At 33.5% G+C, this 24,831-nt stretch overlaps 4 protein-coding genes across 4 annotated transcripts in view; 1 reads left to right on the forward strand and 3 right to left on the reverse strand.

The window, feature by feature from the left end:
• The window catches only part of Tsp_07976 (putative calponin y domain protein), a 36,638-nt gene extending 21,060 nt beyond the window's left edge, over window positions 1-15,578 (reverse strand). Inside the window, exons 1-19 of the mRNA XM_003373330.1 lie at window positions 15,437-15,578; window positions 13,314-13,375; window positions 9,199-9,288; window positions 9,064-9,141; window positions 8,911-9,003; window positions 7,104-7,192; window positions 6,165-6,837; window positions 5,086-5,255; window positions 4,471-4,589; window positions 4,313-4,401; window positions 3,960-4,238; window positions 3,542-3,856; window positions 3,259-3,378; window positions 3,057-3,185; window positions 1,540-2,779; window positions 1,322-1,472; window positions 544-706; window positions 382-465; window positions 89-301 (exon numbers count right to left, since the gene is read on the reverse strand). Coding sequence (XP_003373378.1) covers window positions 89-301; window positions 382-465; window positions 544-706; window positions 1,322-1,472; window positions 1,540-2,779; window positions 3,057-3,185; window positions 3,259-3,378; window positions 3,542-3,856; window positions 3,960-4,238; window positions 4,313-4,401; window positions 4,471-4,589; window positions 5,086-5,255; window positions 6,165-6,837; window positions 7,104-7,192; window positions 8,911-9,003; window positions 9,064-9,141; window positions 9,199-9,288; window positions 13,314-13,375; window positions 15,437-15,578 — 4,299 coding nt within the window. The remainder of the gene's footprint in view (window positions 1-88; window positions 302-381; window positions 466-543; window positions 707-1,321; window positions 1,473-1,539; window positions 2,780-3,056; window positions 3,186-3,258; window positions 3,379-3,541; window positions 3,857-3,959; window positions 4,239-4,312; window positions 4,402-4,470; window positions 4,590-5,085; window positions 5,256-6,164; window positions 6,838-7,103; window positions 7,193-8,910; window positions 9,004-9,063; window positions 9,142-9,198; window positions 9,289-13,313; window positions 13,376-15,436) is intronic.
• Window positions 15,579-16,050: 472 nt separating this feature from the next.
• On the reverse strand, window positions 16,051-17,620 carry Tsp_07977 (hypothetical protein). Its single transcript, XM_003373331.1, has 5 exons — window positions 17,578-17,620; window positions 17,269-17,290; window positions 16,565-16,633; window positions 16,259-16,403; window positions 16,051-16,077 (listed from the first exon to the last, which is right to left on the reverse strand). Exons 1-5 carry the CDS (start codon window positions 17,618-17,620, stop codon window positions 16,051-16,053), a joined length of 306 nt encoding a protein of 101 aa, XP_003373379.1.
• Window positions 17,621-19,922: 2,302 nt separating this feature from the next.
• On the reverse strand, window positions 19,923-20,957 carry Tsp_07978 (cuticle collagen 7). Its single transcript, XM_003373332.1, has 3 exons — window positions 20,761-20,957; window positions 20,392-20,694; window positions 19,923-20,318 (listed from the first exon to the last, which is right to left on the reverse strand). The coding sequence occupies exons 1-3, from the start codon at window positions 20,905-20,907 to the stop codon at window positions 19,923-19,925; spliced, it is 846 nt and encodes a 281-aa protein (XP_003373380.1). The 5' UTR covers window positions 20,908-20,957.
• Window positions 20,958-22,487: 1,530 nt separating this feature from the next.
• Tsp_07979 (hypothetical protein) lies at window positions 22,488-24,722 on the forward strand. The gene is made up of 7 exons (XM_003373333.1): window positions 22,488-22,623; window positions 22,718-22,771; window positions 23,043-23,767; window positions 23,847-23,854; window positions 23,908-23,985; window positions 24,376-24,442; window positions 24,699-24,722. Exons 1-7 carry the CDS (start codon window positions 22,488-22,490, stop codon window positions 24,720-24,722), a joined length of 1,092 nt encoding a protein of 363 aa, XP_003373381.1.
• The last annotated feature ends 109 nt before the right edge of the window (window positions 24,723-24,831 follow it).

Raw genomic sequence — 24,831 nt, forward strand, 5'->3', positions numbered from 1 at the left:
ATATAATTATGACAAAACAGAATGTCAAACATTGTCCCACTACTGCATCATATATGCATACATTCGATAGGCAAACTTTTCTACTTACCTCTCTCCTGCGGCGGTAGCTCTGCATCCAAACTTGAATAACATTACGTCGTTCCAATATAACAGATGCCAATTGTGAAAAGCGGCGATTAAAATCCTCAAGGTCTTTTGCTACTTGTCGATGACCACTCATCGACGAATATGATCCAAAATTGAGTGTTGGATTTCTTTCCATTATTGAATCTCGATACTGACTTATACGCGAATCGTAAGTCTAAATAAATATAAATATATATATATATATATATTATAAACAAGCGATTATCATAAAGTTTTCAATTTTTCAAAATTTACTTTTGCTTCCCGAATGAAACGACCACCCTCACGATTCACATGTTCCACAGCTTCGGTTCTTTCGGTCAAATTTCTATATTCAGCCTAAAATTTCAGAAACAATAAGAACAGTTGAATAAAGAGTAAACATGAGAAAAATAAAGAAAGGAGAAAAAAAATCACCATCAGCAAATCCAAATGCTTCTGATATTCTTCGGGGTTCATGGATTCATCTATACGTAAATCATCAATCGTTTTTTCTACGCGTTCCAGCCAGGCATTTTCATTTTCATATGCAGACTGATACTGCATAAGCACGCCTGTGGCGGATTCAATTAAATTCAATCTGAAAAATTAATAATTCAAAAATAGTACCAAAAGGAAAAAAATACATGGAAAAAGCATTGATCATTTTGAAAACTTTACCGATCAATAACTTGATAACAAATGTTCTCCCAACGGACGGTCAACTCCTGAACATCATCGTCTGCATTATTAATATCGTAGTGATCAGCAACGTTGAATCGTGTCCGCGCAACATGCTGGCGCAATTTACCAACATTCGAAGATAAATCATCAAAAACTGCTTGCTGTTGTTGCAATAGCATTTGCACTGACTGTTGAATAAAAAGGAAACATGTATATATGTAAATAATAAATAAATAAATAAATATATATATATATATACTTTTTAAATTATAATCTATAATTTTTAAGTTAAATTTTAAAAAAAAAGGTATTTACCAATAATTCAGCGTGCATATTTCGCAACTGATCAAGATTCGACGGCATATAATCGTATAAACACAAAGTTCTTTCGTGTGCATTCAAAATCTCATTTGCTTCAACAATACCTGTCAATACAGCTTCCACGGCCTTTATGCTAAAACAATGATTATTATTATTATTATTAATGATACTGCGTCAACAAATGATGAATATCAGTAATGAGAAAAATTACCTCTCGGCGTGCATTTTAGACGTTTCCCACAAATTTTCCCAACGAGATAGCACTTGCTCAAGCAAAGCGCGTTGCATAGGGGACGGATCCAAAATTTGCCTGAATAATTCTTGAATCATCGACATCTCGCTATCCAACGCTTGTAAGCCGTCTTCAAATTTCTGCAACAATATCAAATTATAATATATGACAAGAAGAAGCAAGCTTCTTTCTCTAACGTGCCTTGTGTTCATCGGTGGCTTTGTCCCATTCGTCGGCAGTGCGAGGTATTGGATCAGCAATTCGTTGCATCAGAGTTTTCCAAGAACTATCCAATTTTTGCAACAGTGTTTTGGCTTTGCGATCGAAATTTTCCACTACATCCGGATCCGGCTCCCTCTGAGCCAATTTGATGAGCCGGTAGAAATGCTCGTTGGCGGCATTTAATTCGTCGCGCAACTGCACCGACAATGGATCGTCTTCATCCAACTCGGCCAGCAATTCGTTGGCGTCGTTATTCAATGCGCTCACCAGACCGTCTCGACTGGCCGGGTCCAATTCCAAAAATTGCTTCAAATCCCAACTACGGACTTTTCGCAGCGAATCCGAAATAGCCATAAATCGGATCGAGTGGAAATTTTCCAACCACAGACGACGCATTCGATCGAACAACACCTGCAAACGTTGCAAACAGACGGCAACACGAGTGTCCGGAGGCGGAATGCGAAAAATCACTGACGGTGCTTCAAACTCCACTCCACCATGGAATTGCACCCGCCAGCGAACCAAATCACTGTTGTCGATCAATATGCATTCGTCATCTTTGTGCACGACAATATCTTTTTCCAAATAATTGCACAATGCAGTGACCAAGATTGTTGTCGTGATACGTTCGCCACGTTGCCACAGTGGCGACAATGTGCGGCTACGTTCGCTCAACGAAATCAAAGTCTCGCTGTACCGATCCATCATCACACGCATTTCTTTTAACTGCGCAAGCATACTTTCGCACTCGTCCAAATTTAAATAATTAAATCGACGATTGGACAGTTCTGTGAGGACTTGTATTTCGCATTCAAACCAATTCTCACAGTTAGATACGTCTTCCAAAAATCTGCTCAAATTCAACGAATCTTGTAAATGAACTTCCAAACACTGGGTAAGACCAAGCAACCAATCCCACTGGGCTTGCATCATGCCAACATAAAGTTCAATCACTTCGACAGCCGGATGACGTTGATTCAACAAAGCTGCTCCCTGATCGTGCACATCGTTGAATTGAGCTTCGCGAAGTTCAATTTCGTGCATCAATTGCTTGTAATAATTTTGCAGCATAGATAAATCCAGATTTGCAAAATCCGACCAATTACGAGTCACCTCGATCACCTCGCGTTCTTGGATCCACATTAATTCAAGCTGAGCCGCACGTACAAATGCTGTCAGCATATCTAGATCCAGCATACGCCCAGTTGAAAGCTTCTAAAAAGAATAAAAACCAGATAAATTGGAAGAAAACAGCGACAACAAGTAATAATTTTTAAAATATAAATTAATTGAAATCATTCTTGCTCACTTTCAACTGGGAGTAATCTCCTTCCAATTTGCTCAGATAGTTACAATATTCGTCTGTATCTTCGGCAGGAATGTCTGCCTGTAGAATGAAAATAAAATCAATCAATCAATCAATCAACCAGTCAAATATAACACAATAGAGTTATTAAAAATTTTCATTTTCTTTCTTTTAAATCCTACTTACCTGACGTGCAATGCACTGTTCCACAGTAGTACGAAAGTCCATTATTTCAGCGTGGTCAAGTTTGTGTTTCTCAAGCATATTGTCCAAGTCACTCAACTTTTCAGAAAACTCTAATTCCGATAATTCTTTCTTAAAATAGAAAAAACAACAATAATAGAAACCAAACAAAAAAAAACAAATAATAAATAAACAATTCACATACTATGCGTTGTTCAACCCATTGAATGTAGTCACAAACTTGGGTGAATATTTGTGTTTTATTACGACAAAGCCTTTCTCGTTCCGTTCGACTCACATAACTGTCCAACAATTGCAAACAGCCCTGACAACGTTGCAAATAGGCAATGCGACGTTGGTGCAAACCAAACACCCTAAACCAAACAACAGTTATAATCAATTATAATAAATAAATAAATGCATATATAAATGGCAAATTACTGTCTGTAAAAGTCATTCGCCTGTGGATGATTGCAACTACGAAGCACATCGACGTCGTGGAAGAAACCTTCTATTGGTGATTCCAAGGCATTCAAGCCATCAACAATCAGGTCGACCGAATCGTGCGATGTGTTATTATCAGCAGCTTCGATCTGTTGCAACAATTCGTCCAATTTTTCATTGGTGATGCCAATTTGCAAATTCAAATTTCGAGCTAATTCATCCAAATCGACTCGCACATCACCGCCAAGAGCACGCTCTCGAGCTGCAAGTGCATCTAACAAATCTTCCCACAATCTATTCAATCTGCCTGGCGTAAATTCGTGTTCCACAGAAAATACATCTATGTTTGACAACTTTTCCTGCAAATTTTGAAAAAAAAAGAATTTTTTTCTCAAAACTTAATACAATATTAATTTAAATATGCTAATGATGATAATAATAATAATAATAATAATAATAAACCTCTAAATCTGCGTATTCTTTTTCCAAACGTTCTTTTTCACGATGCTTATGCCGCATCTCTTCTTTGCGAAATTCATCTATTTCAGCCAATAATCTCTGCACAAATGAAAAAATTGCATTCTTCTTATTAGTATTGCTATTTAATATATAAGCATTCATAAAACAAACTTTTACTTCGCTTGGATGAGCAGACGCATTTTGATAGGAATTAATTGCCCGCTGTAACCAGCTTGAAAATTCTCTAGCCGACAGTCGATAACGCATAACTTCATCTTGAAACTGCAAAATAAATTGATAAAAATATCAATTATCATTATTCATATATCATCATCAAATCATCAGTAGAAATTTACATTCGGCATTTCCAAATTACTCAACGCGTTGTAAAGCATTGAGATGTAAACTGTCAAAGACTTTTCTTCTGGGTGTGAAACATCCACATCTATATGAAAATTGAACAAAAAGTAGAATTTCAATGAATTTCTGTCATGATTTTTTTTGATAAAATTACCTTCAGGATCAAGCAATCTGGAAACTTGAAATTCCTTTTCAAATAATTCAAACGCATTTTCTAAACGCTCTCGGGGTTTCATGCGGTGTAGAACTTCAGACCATTTGACCAAATCGGGTCTGAAAAAATACAGGCACATAAAAATCCAACTACTACCATTGTAATAAAATTTAAAATAACATTTTCCACACTGTATCTATATATCGTTCATGCAGTACTTTTTTTTTCGCAATAATTCTCCTCAACATTACCACAACACTGAATCTCAAATGACAACCACATAACTAATTTGTTTCAAAAAATGACGACTTTGTAGAAAAGTACTTCATACAAATTTAACTCGAATCGGGTAATCAAAATAAAGTAACTAGCACACTATAGAGTAAATGAATCATTTCAAGCAATCAGATAATTAACTGCAATGAAATGTACATACAGCAAATAAAATATGATGAAAAATTAAAAACAAACAGTAACAATATCTGAATATAAAACGAACGATACATACAATAATCATATTATTTTATAATAATCCTATTATTAAATATTTCCATACAGTGCTTATAAATTGTCCAAATTTCAACATGAATATAACAGATTTGTGGTATTTATTACCTGAATCTGTGCAAAATTGCATTAAAAGCTAAACCATCACGCCAAGATGTGGTAAAATTTTGCACATTAACACCAGAATAGCCACTTGTTACATCTTGAACCCAATTCAACAGACCTTCTTTGGCCGTAAAACCGCCTCGGCGTTCTACCTCATGCCATGGTTCAGAAACCTGAAATAGAAAAAAGAAAATAGCATACATTTTACAAATGATAATTCAAATGGATTTTTATTATTTTATCATACACTGCCAATTCATAATATGCATTTTAAAAAAAATTTAAAAATAAAATTAGTTGCTAAATTCTTGTATTGGTCAAGAATAGAATAGATGTTTCTCTTCTATTTTTTTTTGCATATTTTCTCTGTTAAAAGTTGATGAAAAGAAGAACGCTTAAGAAAGAACGCAACAATAGCTGCCTCGCCCAGTGATGAATCAATTCAGGTCAACAGTATATAAAAAGTAAAACCACATAAGCGATAAATTCCATTGAACGAGATTGACTAACAGACAACCGATTCCTTCCTGGTCTTGTTGTCGCATAGCATATCGCCCAATCTCCTTCTGCTTACCTAACCCCTCCCCATAAAATTGAAGCCGGTGACCATGGTCACCGCCATCAAACAATGACCACAACAGTAATGACTGTACACGCACAACAAGACCGGTAAAAACTGGCCAATTGAAATAAATGACAGAGAAAATACGAAAGCGGCACAATGATTGAAATTATACTGGCTTGGAATGAGAATATCTTTGATGGGAAATAGAAGACGACCGCAGCAACACGTTTGACATATTTAGAACAAGAATACAAGTTAAAGTGGCGTAAATTCACATTTTAACACTGCCAAGCTGAATCATCGTCGCTGGAAAAGCAAACACACCACAACAGGGCAAGATGGGAAGAAAAAAACCAGAATCAATATTATTTGATTACTTAATTAAACGAAATCATGAAATTATTTTACGAAAGAAAAACAAATCCATAAACAAAGAAACCAAACCAAAACAGAGAGAATAAATGAAAGGAAAAAAATGGATTGAATTATTATAATATTGTTGGGTTTGTTTGTTTACTTTCACTAAACGTCGATCAGTTGAACGTCGATTGCTTGAACGATCCCGATCGCTTCGGGTTTTCTTCACGCGTTGAACTTTTCGTTCGTAATGTGCGTGAGTTTCATAAGATGAGCTCTCAGAATAGCCACCACCACCACCGCCAGTTAATATTTGAGGAGCCGTTGCACCGCTACCAGCACGCCAATCAGCTCCGGACGATGGTTGTGCAGCAACGAGTAATGAACCGCTACCATTTTTGCCATTACCATGATGATGATGATGATGACTGTCGTTGCTGCCGCCGCCTATTACAGTTGAAGAAGTTGACCGCTGTTGCTGGTGCTGTTGTTGGTGAGCAGCAACACGTGATTGTGGCGACAACGTCAACGGTTCGCATGTAACTTCGTGCTTGCGTTCGGCTTTTCGATGATAACTTTTCAATATCTTATACATGAGATGAGCGGACAAGCCGAACAAGAGCAAAAAACCAATCAAAAATAATGCACAATTATACAGCGACAACCAAACACACTCGACAAGTAAACAGCAAGCGTCTGTTTGACGCAACAAATAATAATGATAATGCTGCTGTTGCTGACTGCGATGATGGTCGTGACAGAAAAATCTTACTGTATCGTCGCTCTGTTCTCTAGCCAACACACTACTGCCGTCGACACCGGTCCCATAAGCGCTTAAGAAATGTGACACCAAGCCAACCAGTTGACCGGTTTTCCAGAAACAGCCTCCGGCGTTCCAATGCGCCGAATTCCGTCCACCACTACTACTACCACCACCACCACGACTACTACTACTACTACTACTACTACCATTACCATTACTACTACTACTACTACTACTTTTACAACTGCTAGTACTAGTAGTACTAGCGCTATGTGCAGCAACAGAACGACAACTATGACGATAGTAGTAAATCAGATAAAATAGTAACCAATTCACCACCACAGTACCATTATTATTACTGGCCATGACCAATTCTTCAGTTTGATAAACCATAATATTACTATCACACCACACCCAATATTCAACTGAATATAGCAAAAAATTTCTTCATCTATTCACAAACAAACAAACCACCAATTTTTTTGTCGATTGAATTATATTTTCAATTCCAATTCTTTATTTTTCTGCTTCAATACTTCTTCTTACTTTCTGTAATTCTTTTCTTCTTATCATTTCATCATTCATTTATATTTTTCTTTTCAAATGTTTTTCATTCAAAAAAATGTACTCACATAAACAGACACAGATATTTGCAAGAAAGCAAGAAAGCGTGCGCCTACACACACACACACACCCGCAAAGATGAACTTAAATTTATAAAACAAATCGCCGTCGGGTTAAAGCTAGCTTAATATCACCAAAATGACGATGATGATGAAAATTTCATTAACAGCAAGCGAACCTAATGATCGTCAAGATTTGCAACAAAAGTGCACATTATTCATTCTCCATTTATCATCAATTCTCCAAACTAACTGATAATAGAAAAACGGCAAACGTTTTCGTTTCAAACACACACACACACACACACAGACAAATGGCCTGCTCGTCAGTGTTGCTGATTCAGCAGTAAATGAATAATAATAATAATAATAATAAAATCCAACAAAAATGTTGTCGCATCAACGCAAGCAGTCTGAAAATCGTTGTACAGAAAAGAACAAGTGACTTCATCATCAAATGGCGTGTAGTAGTATTCTTCTGTTCAACAACATGGAAAACGAAATTCGTTTTTACACACGTCATTTGAACCATTGAACAAACAGCTCATGCCTACCTAGTCAGTCAGCCAGCCAGCCAGCTAGCTAAATCGAGCTTTCACAGCAAACAAGCAACAACCGTTTGTTAAAGTAAGAGATGACAATTTCCAAAATTGCTCAAAACAATAACTGTGCATTTGGTAACGAAGAACAATTTTTCCACCACTTGAATTTTCAACTTGGCTAACGTCAATATACCAATAATAATAATAATAATAATAAAACAATCACGAATAAGAGCAATAAAATTAACAACAAACACATCGATGAATCAATATGGCAATTAGAAGAACAGCTGTTTTGATTCAGTAAAAATTAAACAAGCCCACTAACGTTTTAATCATTGCAACGTTCGTTCACAAAGCGAAAAGAATTCAGCCACACAACAACCGAGAGCCCATGTAATAATAATCCTTGCATTGCCATATAAACGCGCGTGAACGCTGTTGTTAAAATTAAGTCGCTTTCATCTCGTGTTTTTTAAAATTCTCTAAGAAATCAAATCTGTGGAGGTAAAAAATAAAATTTTTTTATATTAAAATTTCACCATTTATACAATTTCCTCTGCTTGTAACTTGAAGGTGTACTTTGAAAAGAGGAAAATAAAAAACTGCTCAGCGCAGAGTCACAATTTCTTAAAAACCGTATTTACACAAATTTCAAAATTCAAATTGCAATATCTTCAACTGGTATAATAAAAGAATTTCAACTCGGGAAAAATTTCCAAAGCGATCAGCAGCAGAGCTGAAAGCAAAGTAAACAATTTGAAAAGTTCACCGGTTACTCTACCCACTCACTCAATCGAGGTCTATCTCTACTTTCCTCCGACTATTTATGCAGCAATAATTAATTTTACGACAACTGCTGAGCAACCTTACATAACAATAATAATAATAATAACCCTAATGAATTAGCTGTGGAGCTCAAATCATCCAACACTAACAAAAGTGTTGAAGAAAAAAAAAGAACATTAAACAACTTACCTGAAAATGCAAAATGATCACCCATACTAAACCCAAAATTAACTTCTCATTTCCATCCACAATGTGTTCAGGTCTCATGTTCACCAATTTCACCTGGACAAAAAATTGAAATTTAAAAAATTAAAAAATAAAAACATGATTTTTCAAACGTACATTTTCTTCGATCAAAAAGTTCAAAACTTTGGATACATTTTGAACGTGGTGAATTCTCAACAGACCTTGGTCGGGCTTCTGCAAAAAATTTCAGTGTATAAAAATTTCAACAAATCTCAACCCTAATTAACATACCAACTGCTTGCCAGTTAATAATTCGAGAACATTCAACAACAGAATGCCATCTTTCAAATCGACAAACAAATCATTGACTTTTTTAGACCTCTACAAACAAAAAAGTTTCAACTTATTAATAATTAATTAATTCATCAGTTGTACATTTGATTTAAAGAAAAAGAACACTGCACTAACGTTTGTTTAACAGATTTGGCTAACTTTTGTTTTCAGTTTTCATGTTTGGTGAAATATTAAAATTTCATTTACAAAAAAAGTTTGAACAATGTGCACTTATCTATTTATTTATTTAATATATTCATTTCTATTTTTTTCACGAATATTCTTTCTTTCTTTTTTTTGAAAGTATATTCATTTTGAAGTGAAAAGCAATTTGATTATTATTATTATTATTATCATTCAATGAATTATGGTCACACGTTGTTGATTATTTGAATGAATTTATACATCAAAAATTTGTTCGTCTGTTTGACTTTCGTCACGAATGGTCAGCTTTGAACAAGTTCAGCCAGGCTATGTTTCAATGACATAATTTATCAAAATATGCTCTCTCTCTATCTTTCTCTCTTGAGAGAATACAACTTCAGCCGACCCCTCCACTTCACTGTGTGCGTGTATTGCAATCCTTCAACCCATTTTAATTTTATTTCTCAATTCGAAAACTACATCAACCTATCAAATCAGTAAACAGCTAAATTAACTGATTCTATTGTAAGCAATGAAAAAATAGAAACAAAATTCCCCGCCGTCTTTTTAAGCAAAACTGTTCTTAATCTACTGATTGAAAAAGAAAAATTCGTTCCAAATTTCACACCGAGACAAAATTTAAAGAACAAATAAAATAAACAAAACCAGCTCAGATTGGAAAAAAATCGTGGGAAATGGTAAAAATGACAAAATAATTCTCGAATATTGTGACAACAGAAAAAAAAAAGGTTTTCCAATCAACAACGCAGACCGTGCACAAAGCGATGAATGTGCGCCCGTTGGGCCTTTTCTTTTGCTTTTCAATTACAGAAAAGCATTACAGTATTATTAGAATTTTTCAAGTTTGAGGAAAAAAAAACAAAACTCTCTCAGATAAAGAAAACACCGCCCCCCCCCACCCTTCCCAATAAGCAACAAGCAAGTGTCGCTTAATTTTCAAGTAAATTTTTTCACAACGCTCCAAATGCACAAAGTAGATGATGACAATTGGTGGAGGATGGATGATGTGATTCAACGTTAGAAAAATGTTTCCCATTTCTGATACAATCAACCGGCGTCGGCCGGCTGGCTGCATTAGTCATTGCTAAAGCAGTTGGAAAAATGCGTAAACAGCAGAATGACAGTCATCAGTGTTAAGTTGGTCGATTGAAAGAAAACTGCCTTTTCTTCGCCAAAGATGAAAAACCTCGCCCACCGGTTTTGGAAATTGACATGCTTTTCATAGCTGTCGCACAAGTAAAACCAGAACAATCCAAACCTTTGCCGCCAACTGACCAACCAAACAAACACCAAAATAAAGTGATTCAACATTTCCACATTCCACACTGGAGACAGATCAAACAATCAGCGAAACAAAAATTTTCACACTCTTCACATTCAACCACCAAATGCTCTTTCTCTCTCTCTCTCTTCTTTTTTCATATTTTTATATTAAAAAGAATTTTTTTTTCTTTTATTTAAATAAACATCTCATAATCTATCTTCATCATAGATGCCAAATCAGCCGTAAAATGAATGACAAGTGAAAAATTGAAATTTCAAAATCAAGCTGAAATATCTGTGCCGGCAGTCAGTACAGCCGCCATTTGAATGTAAGCGATGAGCCAAATTTACGTTATCAATTTCTCGTCCACTCGACACACCCAATAAATACGCATTCAAATGCAAAATTCCTTTTTCAAATATTTGTTCCACAATTGTCAACGGTCACGGAATACGAGCAAAATTCTATTATTAAATTTCTTTTCTTCTAAAAATATGTATGTCTACATTTTGAACTAAACACAGCTGCTGCTTGTTATTTGTGTTTGATGAAATTCAGAAATTATTTGCTTATCAACTTTTTGTTCAAGCTTCAACATCATCGTTTCAAGTATTTTGATGATGGAAAAATATGTCAGGGTGATGATGACTGTTTTGTGCTTTTACACGCTTCAACCCAATTTTACTACCATTTTATCTTAATAACAAAAGTCAACAGATCGATCTTGAAAATCAAGCCAATGACAACCGTGCTGGTCTTTCTCTTCTTCTTCTTCTTCTTCGTTAACACAACAATGAATAATAACAAACAAACAACCAAACAAACCAACCAATATGTCAACAATATCAAAGCCAGCTTTTACAACTTGCTACGACATACATTTCATTTCTCTCTTTTAATTCCCAACACTTTCAAAAGCAAAAATTGTCAACTGTATGAATTCATGATTATCAAAAGCTAACATTAATACTAAAAAAGTTACACGTTATTGAGAGAGAGAGAGAGAGAGAGAGAGAGAGAGAGAGAGAGAGAGAGAGAGAGAGAAAGTCGACATTTCAATTGAAAGACTGCTGTTTCCACTCGATAAACACAATCATGAGCAGCAACTATTGTAGCATAATGTATATACAAACAATCAGCATAATGCTGCAGTCGTTTCTTTACTCGAAATGCAATAATACTTCACAATATTGATGAAAATGCAGCTATCTTGGGTACTGCTTGCATTCTTCAAAATTTCTGCTTATTAAAATGAAAGAAAATAAACAAGTTCTAGAAAGATTAAGAAATTTTGACGATGCTCTCTCTCTCTCTCACTTTTCAGACAGGACAAAGCAATTTGACAAACAAATACGCATTACTACAGCTAGTCAAGCTGCAAGAGAATGAAAAAATTTTGGTGGAAAATGTCGCAATGGAAAATGATTCGTGCATTTTGAAAAGAAGATAAAACTGAATTTTTCAACAAATAATTCATGTTTGCTGAATTGCAAAGCAAAAAAATAATGGAACAAAAACCACTTCACTTTACTAAGCAGACGATTCTTTGAAATAACTTCTCCATTTTGTAAATAAAAAATCCCCACTACTCGAATGTGTGCCCATTTGATTTCAGATTGCTGCTGAATTTTAAATTTGAAAATTGACAATTCCCAAATCTCATAAAAAAATATACGAAAATTGCGTAACAACAGATGCCATTTTTAAATGTTTTCATGTTGTGACAAAAAGAATTCCATTTTCCAAATCGAGCTTTCTTGCAAATTTCTTCTCACAAAATTAATGCAAATATACAGTAAATGATAAGCAGGTAAGCAATAAAAATGCAAGAAATATTTCTGTTTCAAATGAAATTTAAGTTAACAGTTTGCGGCAATGATACTGATTTGCCAATCGACGAAAACGAAACCATTCATCATTAGAAGAAATTCCAAATAATCAAAAAATAATAATAATAAATTAAAACAATATTGAAAAGGAAAATTAAATGTAATTTTCCTAGCATGAAGAGAAAATAGATGCGATGCATTTTAATTAGTACTAAATATTTGGGAAGTTATTCGTTACTGTAAATTGTACATTCGCATGCTCTTATGGTCAGAAAAAATGCACAGTCAGCGATTATGCAGTATACAATTACAGATTACTGCGCTTCGATGTAAAAAAAACCTGTTTCAGAACATGTTTACGGCTATATGAGGTCAAACAAAGCAAAATGCTGACAGTGTTGTCGATCAGTCGATCGTATTTACGGTCGAAAGGAAATGCTTAACTAGAATAAACAAGGATGCAAGAGTTTCTAAGATTGACAAGAATTAATTCGCCCAGAATTGACACGACACAAGGTCAAGTCAGTCATGCTGCCTTCGACCCTTCGTGAGCATTTCTGCAAAACCATTCAGCACCAACACAACAACTTGACCTCAGCAAATAAAAACGACAACCACCAATAATGTCAATTCTGATTAATTCTTACTTTTTTGTTAATAATTTTACATTTTTCAATGCCCCATACATTGCATAAAATAGATTTTAAGTGTCAACAAGTTACAACTTCTCATTAGTAGTTTTGATAAAACTGAATTACGATAATAATAATAATAAGAAGAAGAAGAAAAAATAAGGAAAAAAAGAAATAACTTACGCTCTCCAACAATCGGTTCATCCATACAGTGAAGGCTTTCTTTTGAATGTTGGCGCGTTCCGCTATAATACAAATTCAAATTAATTATTTTATTTTTGAAGCAGAACAAAAAAATATTTTTAAATTATGCATAAACACAAAAATCAAATATACAAATAATGTACTCTGCATAGGAGAACTGAAGATAGCCATCCTTCATTAATTTCTTGGTAGAGTGGATATTACATGAAGAACGCACCACCACCAGAATAATATAAATGAAAAAGCCCCAGCAAAAAGCTGTTCGAAGTTCAATTAACGATGCTTAATAATAAATAGTACAGAGTTGAGTAACTAGTTTTCAAATAAAATTCAACCCCAAGCTAACTTAACACCAGTAAGCCAATAGAAATAACTATTCATCAGGCTAATTAATTTTTGAAAGAGTGAACAAACCGGAAGTCACAATATGCAATGCAGATAATGCAAAAACGCATTCTACAAGGCTACCGCGTATTAAACTTTAATGACAAACCGTTGCACTGATCAACATATGCAAATTATGGTCTATCCTAATATTGCTGTCATTTAATAAAATGCAAGAAAACTTTTTAACAAACCAGACAAAACATGAGCTAAAGTAAAACAGCAAATTTAAATGAAAAAATATTTTCGAGATTTCTCAAAAGTTGACAACAGATACTTATTATCATGCGAGCATTAAAAGTAAATGAAGTTCATTGAAACTAATCTTTAGTAAAAACAAATTTTTTTTTATCAATTCGAAACCTTAAACTTAATTTAATACATCAGACGTGTAATTATAGCATAAGAAACATGAAACTTGTCAAACAACATCATCATAAGCATGCGTAGAAATAGAAGCAAAAAATGCATTGGTGATAAGAATCTAGCAACAGAATAACATGTGCAAATTTCAAATTAACATAAAATGGAACACCTTTGAATGAACAATAGAGATCAATTTTATGCAACATTTATCAATAAAGCTTCTCGGCAGAAAAAAACGCATGCACTACATTCATTCGACCTTCACTAATATTTTTGTCATAAAAGAATATAAAATTTAATTAAAAAAAATAAAACTTTCGAAAAGTCTAGTATTTTTTCTTTTATTACAAATAATTTTATTATGTATTATTTAAAGTGCTGGAAAATATTTCACTTGAAAAAAAAGAAGTGTTCAAAAATTGACGTTTCGGCCTTAAATCAAATAGTAAAACTATTTTCTATTTGTCAATTGCTACTTTGTTGTTCAAATAAAAGTGACAAATTGTTCACACAAAAAGACATGACATAATTATCGTATTACAAAATTCTCACATGATAAAATCGATCGAAAATATCAACTTGTGAAACAAATTTTAAAACAACTAAAAACTAACCACTACTGCTAATTGTGATAATTACCTACACTGTTAAAAATTTTGATTTAAAAAATGTACAAAAGTGTTAATTAATTAATTAATTAAAAAAATTACAATTATCTATATTAGGTATCATATAACTATCATAATACTTAATAACTGACACAATTATATACATCTTTTAATTAATGTTTGCATATTGAGCATAAATGAAAAATAAAAATACCTTTATTAGCAGTATTTGATTGATAAGATAATCAAATTACAAAACAAATTTAAAGTATAAAATTATTGCAAAAAACCAAATTTAAAAATTACTATACTAAACAAAAAATTACGTAGATAATATAATAAAAATATAATTAAAAAGTATTATTATAAAAAAAACAATTAAATATTAATTGAAAAAACATTAGTTATATATGCTGAAAAGAAAAAAAAATAAAAACATTTGTACAGTAGACATGTGACTTGATAATCTGTTCCTGAGTATATTTAACTAAGTGATATTGTAATTAAAACCACCCACGCAAAAACAACAACCAATGAAAAATTAGATTGCCGTAGGCCAAATCTGACCACTCAGCACGCGCGTAGTGAAGAAATGTTACTCGAAAGAAAAAACGATACATGTAAAACAAGCGTAACCTTTGAAACGTAACGATTGAAAATGAAATTTCACAATCATTAGTAATTAAATTTGAGCCTAATTAATACTTTGGAATTAACTGAGTTTTGTAAATTTGAAAATCCTACCTTTTGCAATCGCCAAGACGGACAGCATTGATTCTTCTTCAGTAGACCCAGATTCGTTGCTAATCATCTCTGCCGTTATTTCTTCTGAATCATCGACATCGTTGGCTTGCATATTTTTATTTGCTGACAATGATGTAGACATCTGGAAAAAACTGTAACATATAAGTGAAAATAAAAATAAGATGACGCGTTGCCACGCCCGCGGTGTGTCATGTCGACAAGACGATTTCGACGGAAGTGGGTTCGTAAAATGTCAGCCCCAGATTTGGTGGAGAAGAAACGATACGTGCGGCTCGAAGCGGACGCTACTGGCGATGCAAACGCGCGAAGCGCGTCCAACCGGAAAACAAGCTACAAAGCGAAATACGGGCAGCGTGAATAAGCCGAACACACTGCACGCAGCGTGGCACGTATTTCACCGGCAGACTGTTTACCCACAGGCGGGCGCGCATAGACATACACATACACACACACACCCACACACATACGCGCGCGTACGGGCCTACGGGCGGTCGGGCGAACACACACACGACACAACCATGACAACGGCTGCGGCCCCCAATATTCGTATGCTGCCATACACAAACCGCAGACATTACTATGGAACATACGGGTCACGACCTTGCACCATAGACGACTACCTAAAACAAAAAAAAAAAACAACTAATAAACAACTAAGCAAAACCGTTCGTCATTTCCGCTTCTTTCCGAACTTGGCCACAATCGACAACCACTACTCGCGTTTAAGTCGAAAAAATAAAAATATTTTTTTAATAATTAAAAATTTAATAAAGAAAAAAAACATAAATCAGTTTTTATTACCGTCGGTCGAAGCTGGCGACGAGGGCGCGACCGAACGAAGCGTCGAACGAAAGTGCCACCGCGCGCGACGAGCACAAACAACCAGAGTGAACGGCGCACCCGATGGACACAGCCAGGTTGGTCACTAACTGCACTCAAGTACCTACTGTAACATTTGGGGAACATTTGCATAATGCCTGTTGAAAAAAACAAATGAGCAACCAAAAAAAACAACTGCCTTCAAATTACACTCACAAATAGTACCTGTTTACTTTTCGAAATCGACCCGAGAAAAATGAACACTCCTTCTACGTCAAATTAACATACATCGGTGAAAAATATGACAACGCGACATTATACTGTCGGTGCAAAAAATATATATATATTGGATTTAGTCTGAAAAATTTAATTGAAAATAATTTTTCTATCCAAACAACACTACAAAAGTGAAGGACGTTCATCTCGTCAGCCGGGACAATTTTCAACAAATAATGTAGTGGTTAATTTTGGCTTCAAAAATAATTTCCGCTCGTAAATTGTGAAAATTTTGAAATTTGAATGCAAATTTTCCACTAAACATTCGTCGAACTTCGACAAAGTACAGTACAGGCGAATTTTGAATTTGACCTTGAAATGGGGAAAATGAAACATTGGCACGTCGAAAATAACTTAATTTCACGATTACATGCCACAGTGTACGGTAATTCGGAAAATATTTTTTTATGCAAATTTCAAGCCCAATTATGAATCATATTTTGGGGAAAAATAAGAAAAAAAATTATAAACACATAATTGATTGAGAAGGAACCAGTTTTGATAATTTCAACTCGTAACCTGCGGAAACAACAACCAACAAATTTACTTGTACATCAAAAATTTTGAAAAAAATACTTATTAAATAATATTATTGAAAAAAAATATAAATATTTATTTTTTGATTTATTTTTTCAAATATTTTTTTGAGAATTAATCCATGCCAGAGATGAGCATCGTTCGGATCGGTGCGACACGTTCAACTGCAGCCAATCTACCTACCATATTCGCACTGCTTATCTATGTTTTTCATATGAAAATTTTTTTAATAATATTTTTAATCAATTACTTTTTCTCAAATTAAAACTGACACCACAATATTGACGTTGATTACCGCAAGCAGTGTTCAACTAGTCGAAAAGGTACACGAATAATAACCAATGTATCATGTATATATATACACTGGAGAAGTTGAAAATTTTTTTAATAATTACTTCATTCATTGAACTGTTTGAAATTTTATTACTAATATATTTTACCGGTCTAACATACTGTAGAGCAACGTGAAAAACGTTTCGTTCAAAAACCACTTCCCGATTGTTGCTTGACAAAGCTGTCCCGAGCGTTCATCCAAAAATAACTACATCACTTGGAATTATTAATTATTATTTTTTGAACTTTTTGTTAAAATATAAGAATCCAACTTTTTATTGATTCCATCCATTCAAGTTTGCATTTCTTTTTTTTAAATAATACACGAATGAACAATGTTTTGCACAGATAAAGTTCGATTTTTTTCATCATTTTCTTGAAAATGATCTTCTGCTGTCGTGCTTAGTATAGAAGTGTCGTGCTTAGTATAGAAGATAAAATTTCAAACGCTAATAAGTTCATTGAATAATTTTCATTGCAGTATTCAATGCAACGATAAATTTAACGGTAGTTTTTCTGTTTGATAGATCAACGTTAAAGTATCTGGCAAAATATTTTTCATGGAAATTATTGAAAACTGACAAACTCATACATACATTTTTTTTCTCTTATCTATTAAATATATTCACGTGTGTTTTTTCCACTATTCATTACACATCATGATATTTTATGCTTGTATACTTGTTTTAATATTTAGCGAACTTTTATTTTCACTTATTATTAAAAGGCGGTTAATCTTGCAGAAACAGTTCTGTTTCTTCAAATTTTGTGGAGAATGAAAAAATTACAAAAATAATGTGGAAAATTTGCGTAAGAATATGAAAAAAATTGAATATCGAGGTTAAGGATTGCAACGTTCCAATTAAAACATACCATTGGATAAAGCAAGAAAGCTGATGCATGTAAGTGTTGGAATAATTTTTTTTTCTTTTATATAATTTTACCGTTGATACGCTCAATTTAACTAAATACATTTGTAATTTGATGCCGAATGTGTGTTCATTGAAATTAATTTGCATATTTATGTTGAACTAAATGATAAGCAAAAGCTCGAAATTAAAAGTTGGATTTCAAGCAACGGTTGAAATAGTCGGTCTTGATTGTCCGAAGCGACACAGCATTTGAAATCTGATTCTGCTGAAGGAATATGATAGGTTGTCCGTAGGCTGTCAACGGCAAGGCCCTCCACCTTTTTCCAGTTGGCGGCGTCCATGTATCATGATGGACACTTTTCCTATACTATAAGGACCAGAAACGTCAAACACCAGAGATAAAAGGAAGCGATCTGTGAAGCAATTTGGTCAGAGTGTTCGGTGTCATCATGCGCTGCTTTGCTGACGTGTTGGCTATATTTATAACTGCGCTAATATTATAATTCAATAAGTAATTGTATCCTATGTTACATGCTTAAGAATCACTCGGTGGGAATTCAGCTGCAAGATATGGTCTAACTGTTGCATATATAAAAATTTGTTTTGTAACTTCAAATTGCAACATTTTTTCTTTCATTGACAATGATCTGGACATGTGGCAAAAATTGTAACATATATATGGAAAGGAAAAATAATAAGATGACGCGTTACCACGCCTGCGGTGTTTATTTAAATAAGAGAACTTGTAATACAGTACACCTTTTTAAAGTAATTGTTGAATTAAGAAATTTGCTCGAGAATTTTTTTCATTTTTTATTAACAATTTTCTTAAAACTGCTGCTGTTTTACTTTTTACATATTTTGTATATTGTTTCATATGTAATTTCGGTTTTGTCAGTGATTTTTTTTACCTTACTTTGTTTGTAGATTTTTGGCCGAGTCATTTTCATTTATTTATAAATGATGCATGGCTATGTAAAAATTGTTTCACTTATCAACGCCATAAATCTCTGATTACCTGTCAGTAATTTCGGTTGATAAAAATAGTTGAAACTAATTTCTGATGAAAACTTCAATGCAACATTTTCATAAGCATATTTCTCATCCGGTCTTTTTGTTAATAATCTGCATACGGTAATACGTAAATCTCGAGGAAAACATTTCCAATTTCTGCATTATTGATAATTAAGGTTTATTCGTTTGGTGCTTTTCAACTGCACAGTAAAATGTTGACGTAGTTTTCTTCTTCTCTCAAGATATAAACAGTAAGATTATTGATAAAATGCCTTATTTCTGACAATATTTTTTCTTAGTCGCGCATTCAACTTATTCCAATGTGCATTGTTTTTTCTTCAAACTTCATCCTATTAAAAATACTATGAACTGTTCCAATTGCCTTAAAATTACTTTTATAATTGTGAATTTTTTTTTGTATTGCAACTTTTATTGTACAAGCTGAGATTGTGAAAACTCGTATTGACGTAACTTAATATTTTTTCCTTTTTTTAATCCAAGTAAAGAATAATTTCACATGCGAATGCTGAAAATTTTACTTCAACTTTTAGTATTGGAAAATTTAGTTGCTCAATGAAACATTTTCTAAATAAATATTTGATGGTTGAAATTGTTTAATGTTTCCGAGCTTTTCGAACGTTGCGTTGTGGGCACGCGCAGTATTGGGCATCTTTGCCTGGACCTCCTGGTGGTCCCGGAGGTCCACTAACGCCCGGCAGTCCAGCCTCACCAATCGGCCCAGGAGGTCCTTGTGGACCGGCTTCTCCGGAAACTCCATTTTTACCAGGTGCTCCTGGTATTCCAGGTGGACCTTCCAAACCTCGCACTCCTGGTGGACCCTGTGGACCTTTTTCACCTTTGCTTCCCAAAATTCCATCTTTACCAACATCACCTGGTTCTCCTGGTTCACCAACCAGACCCCCTTCTCCAGGTGGTCCTTGCGGCCCTTGTGGTCCAGTGAGACCTTCTTTTCCATCGGGACCCATATTTCCTTGTGGTCCTTTCGGCCCCTGCAATTGTGATATGATAAATTAACACCGCTTTAAGTTAAAATTGACAAACAAATATGTATGAATAAATTACTGGAGGTCCACGAATACCAGCTTGTCCTGGAACACCTTTGTCACCGGGTAAACAAACTCGGCAAGATTCAGGCTCTTTCATTTCTATTTCTGGAACGATTCCAGGCAATCCAGGACTACCTCGAGCACCTTGTTTGCCAACATCTCCGTTGCGACCTGGCTCTCCTGGCGGTCCAGGTGGTCCAGGTGGACATGTATTCTCTTCGTGACACTCGCACAAGCCACTCTCAACTTGACGGGCTTTACGGCTAACTGTAGGCTGAGATATTATACTTAATTCTGAAAGCGCATCTTCTGAAATTGCCTGAAATGGATATGTGAATTTAAACAAGTGCAACTTTCGCGATTCAACGAAAAAACAACAACATACACGAAAGTTGTCCAATTCTGCTTCCATATTTTGTTGCATGATAGAACCTCTCTGAAAGATGATTGGAATGGTAACGAACGTTGCCATGATAGAAATTATGCTCAATGTTATGGCGAGTGAAGATATAAAGTCAGCGGATGTAGTCATGTTGATTGTTTCGAAATGGAATGCAAGGTTTGTTGTAATGAGGGAACTGCAGAAAGAGAAAATGCGCAGCGGGTTTATGAAAGAAATCTGTGACCTGATTGGCAATCAGAACGTACAGACGAGTATGGAAGATTGGAACGCCAGAAGCTGTCAGAAATTTTCCGCTAGACTTTTGTATTATATCCAGGCGTGAATGTGTCTAATTTCTGTGAGACATTTTCGCAATTAAATTTTTGTCAAGGACTCCAAAAGATGCCTAGTTAGTGCACAAAGATCCGTTATATTTCGGTCCAGATCAAAAATAAAACTTGCTTTTCCACTACCGCTATATGCAATTATCACACATTGGCATAGAAAGCATTTCTAGCGTAACAATTTCATTTTGGTCATTGATGACCTATTGCCATAATTATTTTTGAAATATTTTCCTTTTTTTAATTCCATGCAAAAAATTTACCCACAGCTGTGTTTAATTTTTTTCAGATATTTTTATGCACATTTCTTAATTACTTGCTTTTCTTTTGATGACTGTAGGTTACATAAAACAGGTTCTTTTTTTTGTTATTTTTTGTCATTACAAATTTTGAAACAATAAACAAACAATAATGTAATAATTTAAAAATATCCACATATTATTCTTTTCAACTGAAAAAATATTTTCACTCTTGTTATTGTTATTAGCGTAAATTAATAATAGCTAAATTACAAATAAACAAATGCTTTATTAATTTTAAATAGAGCATATTGGTGTTGTTAAATGGAGAAAAATATTTCCAATCAGTTTATTTGCCAAAGCAAGTTTCAGTTATGCTTAGTAAGCTGTGACGAACTAATTTACAAACTAGCCGTCATTCGAAATCAACAGAAGATGTTTTCATTCTGAAACAATGCATTTTTTAATTGTAAACATGAATATTCTATGCTGATTTTGCTGTGATTTTTTTGTCACGTCGAATTATAATGATATGATATGATTGTTGTGCTGTTTTACAAATTTTTCACTTTCAAAGTTTCTGCTATGTGCTTAGTAAAACTGAAAGTGGTTCAGTGCATTGTAAAGTGTAATTAATGTCAAAAAAATTGTTTCACAATTAGATTTTATTTAATTAAATTCGACATTAATTGAAACTTATAATATATATTCAAATAGATTAAATTTTATTGGATAAGACATGTCAGCATGTACATGAATTATAGAAAATGTTATTGAACAAAAACAAGAATATAAATGTTAGTCAACATTTACGTTGAAAAAAGTTACTGCAATAAATCCATTTTATTTATTATTGATTTTAAACTTAAAACATACCGTTATGCCAATCTTTTTCTCATTTTGTCATCTTAAATTATTACAAACCCTAATTGCTTAATGAATAGAACAAAAATTTTAAATGAAGTGTTTCTTGTGAATTCTTTTCTAAAACGTGAAGATTCGCAGTCGATTCTTCGAAAAATGTAATTTAAATTATAATAAAATAAACAAAACAGTTTAATAAGAATATATTCATTTGCTAAAGGAAGACCGATAATTGTCAGTACAGCTGTCATGAAATATCAGAATCACGAATGACAAGCAGCGGATGGGGTCATTGCACAGCCCATTTCAAACGTTGGACATTTGGCCACGTCTGTACAGCATTTTGGATAGCTTTACCTTCTCTTCAATTGCGTCACCCAAAAATTTTCCGAAGATGCAGCCGCGATTTGGTCAACGTGGTCACTTTTGCTTGAACTTGGAAAAAGGCTAACAGGCCAAGCAGTACAGAAAATTTTCCAATCTTGATCATTACTTGTAAAGATTGAAAATCAGAGTCCCGTTACCACAGATTGCACATTCACGTGGCTACTTCTTTTCATTTTAAAGGTAAGTTTTTCATTTTTCAGAATTTTCTCTAAAATTGTCACTAAGCAAATTTTGTAATGTAAAGTTGATAAAATTAGTTCAAATTTATTCGAAACAAATTTTATAAAATGAGACTTTTGAAATATCCCTTTTTCTTTTAAATAATAATTTATCGAATATGTTTTAAAATAAAATTTCATGAAGAATAGATTCATTCTCTAATAAAATGGATTTGTTGTAATAAAACTCTGTTTGTACTATGCATTTTTATAAAATATCTTTTATTATTCAGTTAAAAATATGAATGGAACAAGAAACAATTTTCCTATAATAGCAACGGGAAAAAATTTTAAACAAAAAAATTATGCCAGTACTGATTTTGGTTCTTCGGATGTGACATCTACAGTATTTGAAACAGTTGACGATGAATCTCAAGAACACGGAAGATGCAATGCTCGTTTAGCAATGGAAGCATGTGATAATAATTTTCAAATCAGTGATCACGAAGACAGTGATTCGTTATTTACTGAATTCAGTGATAACCCTTCATCTACGTTGGAAAAGTACAAGCCTCTTAATCGGTTCGAACTGAATCAATTGGGTTTCAGATTGTATGACGAATTTCAAGAAATTATTCATTTAGCCGACGAATATCAAACATTTGTCGACAACAAAAATTCAGATGAGGACCTTCAAAATCACATCAACTTGAAACTGCGATTTATTTTAGAACGTTTAGATGTTGAAATTAAACAACTGGAATGGAATATACAAAAAACTATGCAGCATTGTCGTATTCATGACAAGCGACTTCAATGGCTACCGATTTATTGTAAATCTTTTAAACGATATAGAAAAATAGTTCGCCGTCTTACAACGGATGTCTTGGATCAAGTGGAAAGAGTGGTAACATTAAAAGCTCGAGGCTGTGACAACTGTGAAACGCCTTTCAGCATAAAAGCAGCCATTGAAGCCGCTCAAAGATATCTTCAAAAAACTGAATATGAATTGCGAAAAGTTTGTTCATGAAATCGTTCTTCCCTATGTTCACTTTATTAGCGTTTCTTATTATTATTATTATTATATTCGTTATTAGTGTGTTCGGTTAACATGAAAAACTATAACATTTAACTAAATAATATTCCATATATTTCAAGAATACACAATGCTCTAATTAAAAATATTCAAAAGGGCCAGCGTTACGTTGACTGTACAGAATTGCGACCGACAAACAAGTTAAACGTGATAATCACAACCTTACTGTAAAGATTTTTCAGGTACTAACATAAAATCCTAATAAAAATCGCTGCATTTTTTCAACTTAAAAAAATATTACACAATTCTGATATATTTTGAATTCACCCACAGTTAATAAAAAATTTCATAAATAAAATAAAAGTGTTTTTTTGATAAGATTGCTGGCACAACATGAAATTTTAAAAAATTCATCTTATGAAGAGAGTTGAAAAAATTAAATCAGATCTATGCAATATTTTTTGCTATTTATTTTTGTATTTATAGTGGAATACCATTCACGAAAATAGCTTTAAATTTCACAGTCATCACCTTTATTTTAACCATGTTGTGCCTAATAACAAATAACTTGCGAAATTAAATTAATGAAGTTTTAAGCCACCATTACAACTTATGCCAATGTGCAACACATTAACATGCATTGAAATGGCAAAAACCGTATAATACAATTCGAAACAAACTGTCAAACAAAGTAGTTGACGTCGTTGGCATTAGTACTTCAAATTTATCATGGATTCTAAAAATATAAAACTAAAAATGAAATAAAAAGATTGCTTAGCCTATTGTAACTAAGTGTTGTTTCGTTACACTATACTGAAAAATTAAGAAAAATTATTGAATTAATATTAATTATTAAAATTATTGTTTTATAATTAGTTTGTAAATTTAAAATAATTTAGAATCAATATTCCAGATTCATGTGCTAAAATCAATATAAACTGCACACTTAGTTAAGATACTATAGAAATACTGTAGTGTGCGACAGCCGATTTGTACTTTATTTACATATTTGTTGTATTAGTCATTCACTTGGTTAAGTAATTAAA

Source organism: Trichinella spiralis, assembly GCF_000181795.1.
Source record: "Trichinella spiralis strain ISS 195 chromosome Unknown Scfld6, whole genome shotgun sequence".
Lineage (NCBI taxonomy): Eukaryota > Metazoa > Nematoda > Enoplea > Trichinellida > Trichinellidae > Trichinella > Trichinella spiralis.

Coding starts and splice junctions, on each gene's coding strand:
- Tsp_07977 (XM_003373331.1), bottom strand. CDS start 17,620: ATGAACGCTCGGGACAGCTTTGTCAAGCAACAATCGGGAAGTG. Junction 16,634..17,268: donor AAGCAGTGCGAATATGGTAG/GTAGATTGGCTG, acceptor TAAATTTTTCAG/ACTAAATCCAATATATATAT. Junction 16,404..16,564: donor TTGTCATATTTTTCACCGAT/GTATGTTAATTT, acceptor CAAATGTTACAG/TAGGTACTTGAGTGCAGTTA.
- Tsp_07978 (XM_003373332.1), bottom strand. CDS start 20,907: ATGACTACATCCGCTGACTTTATATCTTCACTCGCCATAACATTGAGC. Junction 20,695..20,760: donor CAGAATTGGACAACTTTCGT/GTATGTTGTTGT, acceptor TATCCATTTCAG/GCAATTTCAGAAGATGCGCT. Junction 20,319..20,391: donor CTGGTATTCGTGGACCTCCA/GTAATTTATTCA, acceptor TCACAATTGCAG/GGGCCGAAAGGACCACAAGG.
- Tsp_07979 (XM_003373333.1), top strand. CDS start 22,488: ATGGGGTCATTGCACAGCCCATTTCAAACGTTGGACATTTGGCCACGT. Junction 23,986..24,375: donor GAATTGCGACCGACAAACAA/GTTAAACGTGAT, acceptor AAATTAATGAAG/TTTTAAGCCACCATTACAAC. Junction 24,443..24,698: donor GCATTGAAATGGCAAAAACC/GTATAATACAAT, acceptor TCAATATTCCAG/ATTCATGTGCTAAAATCAAT.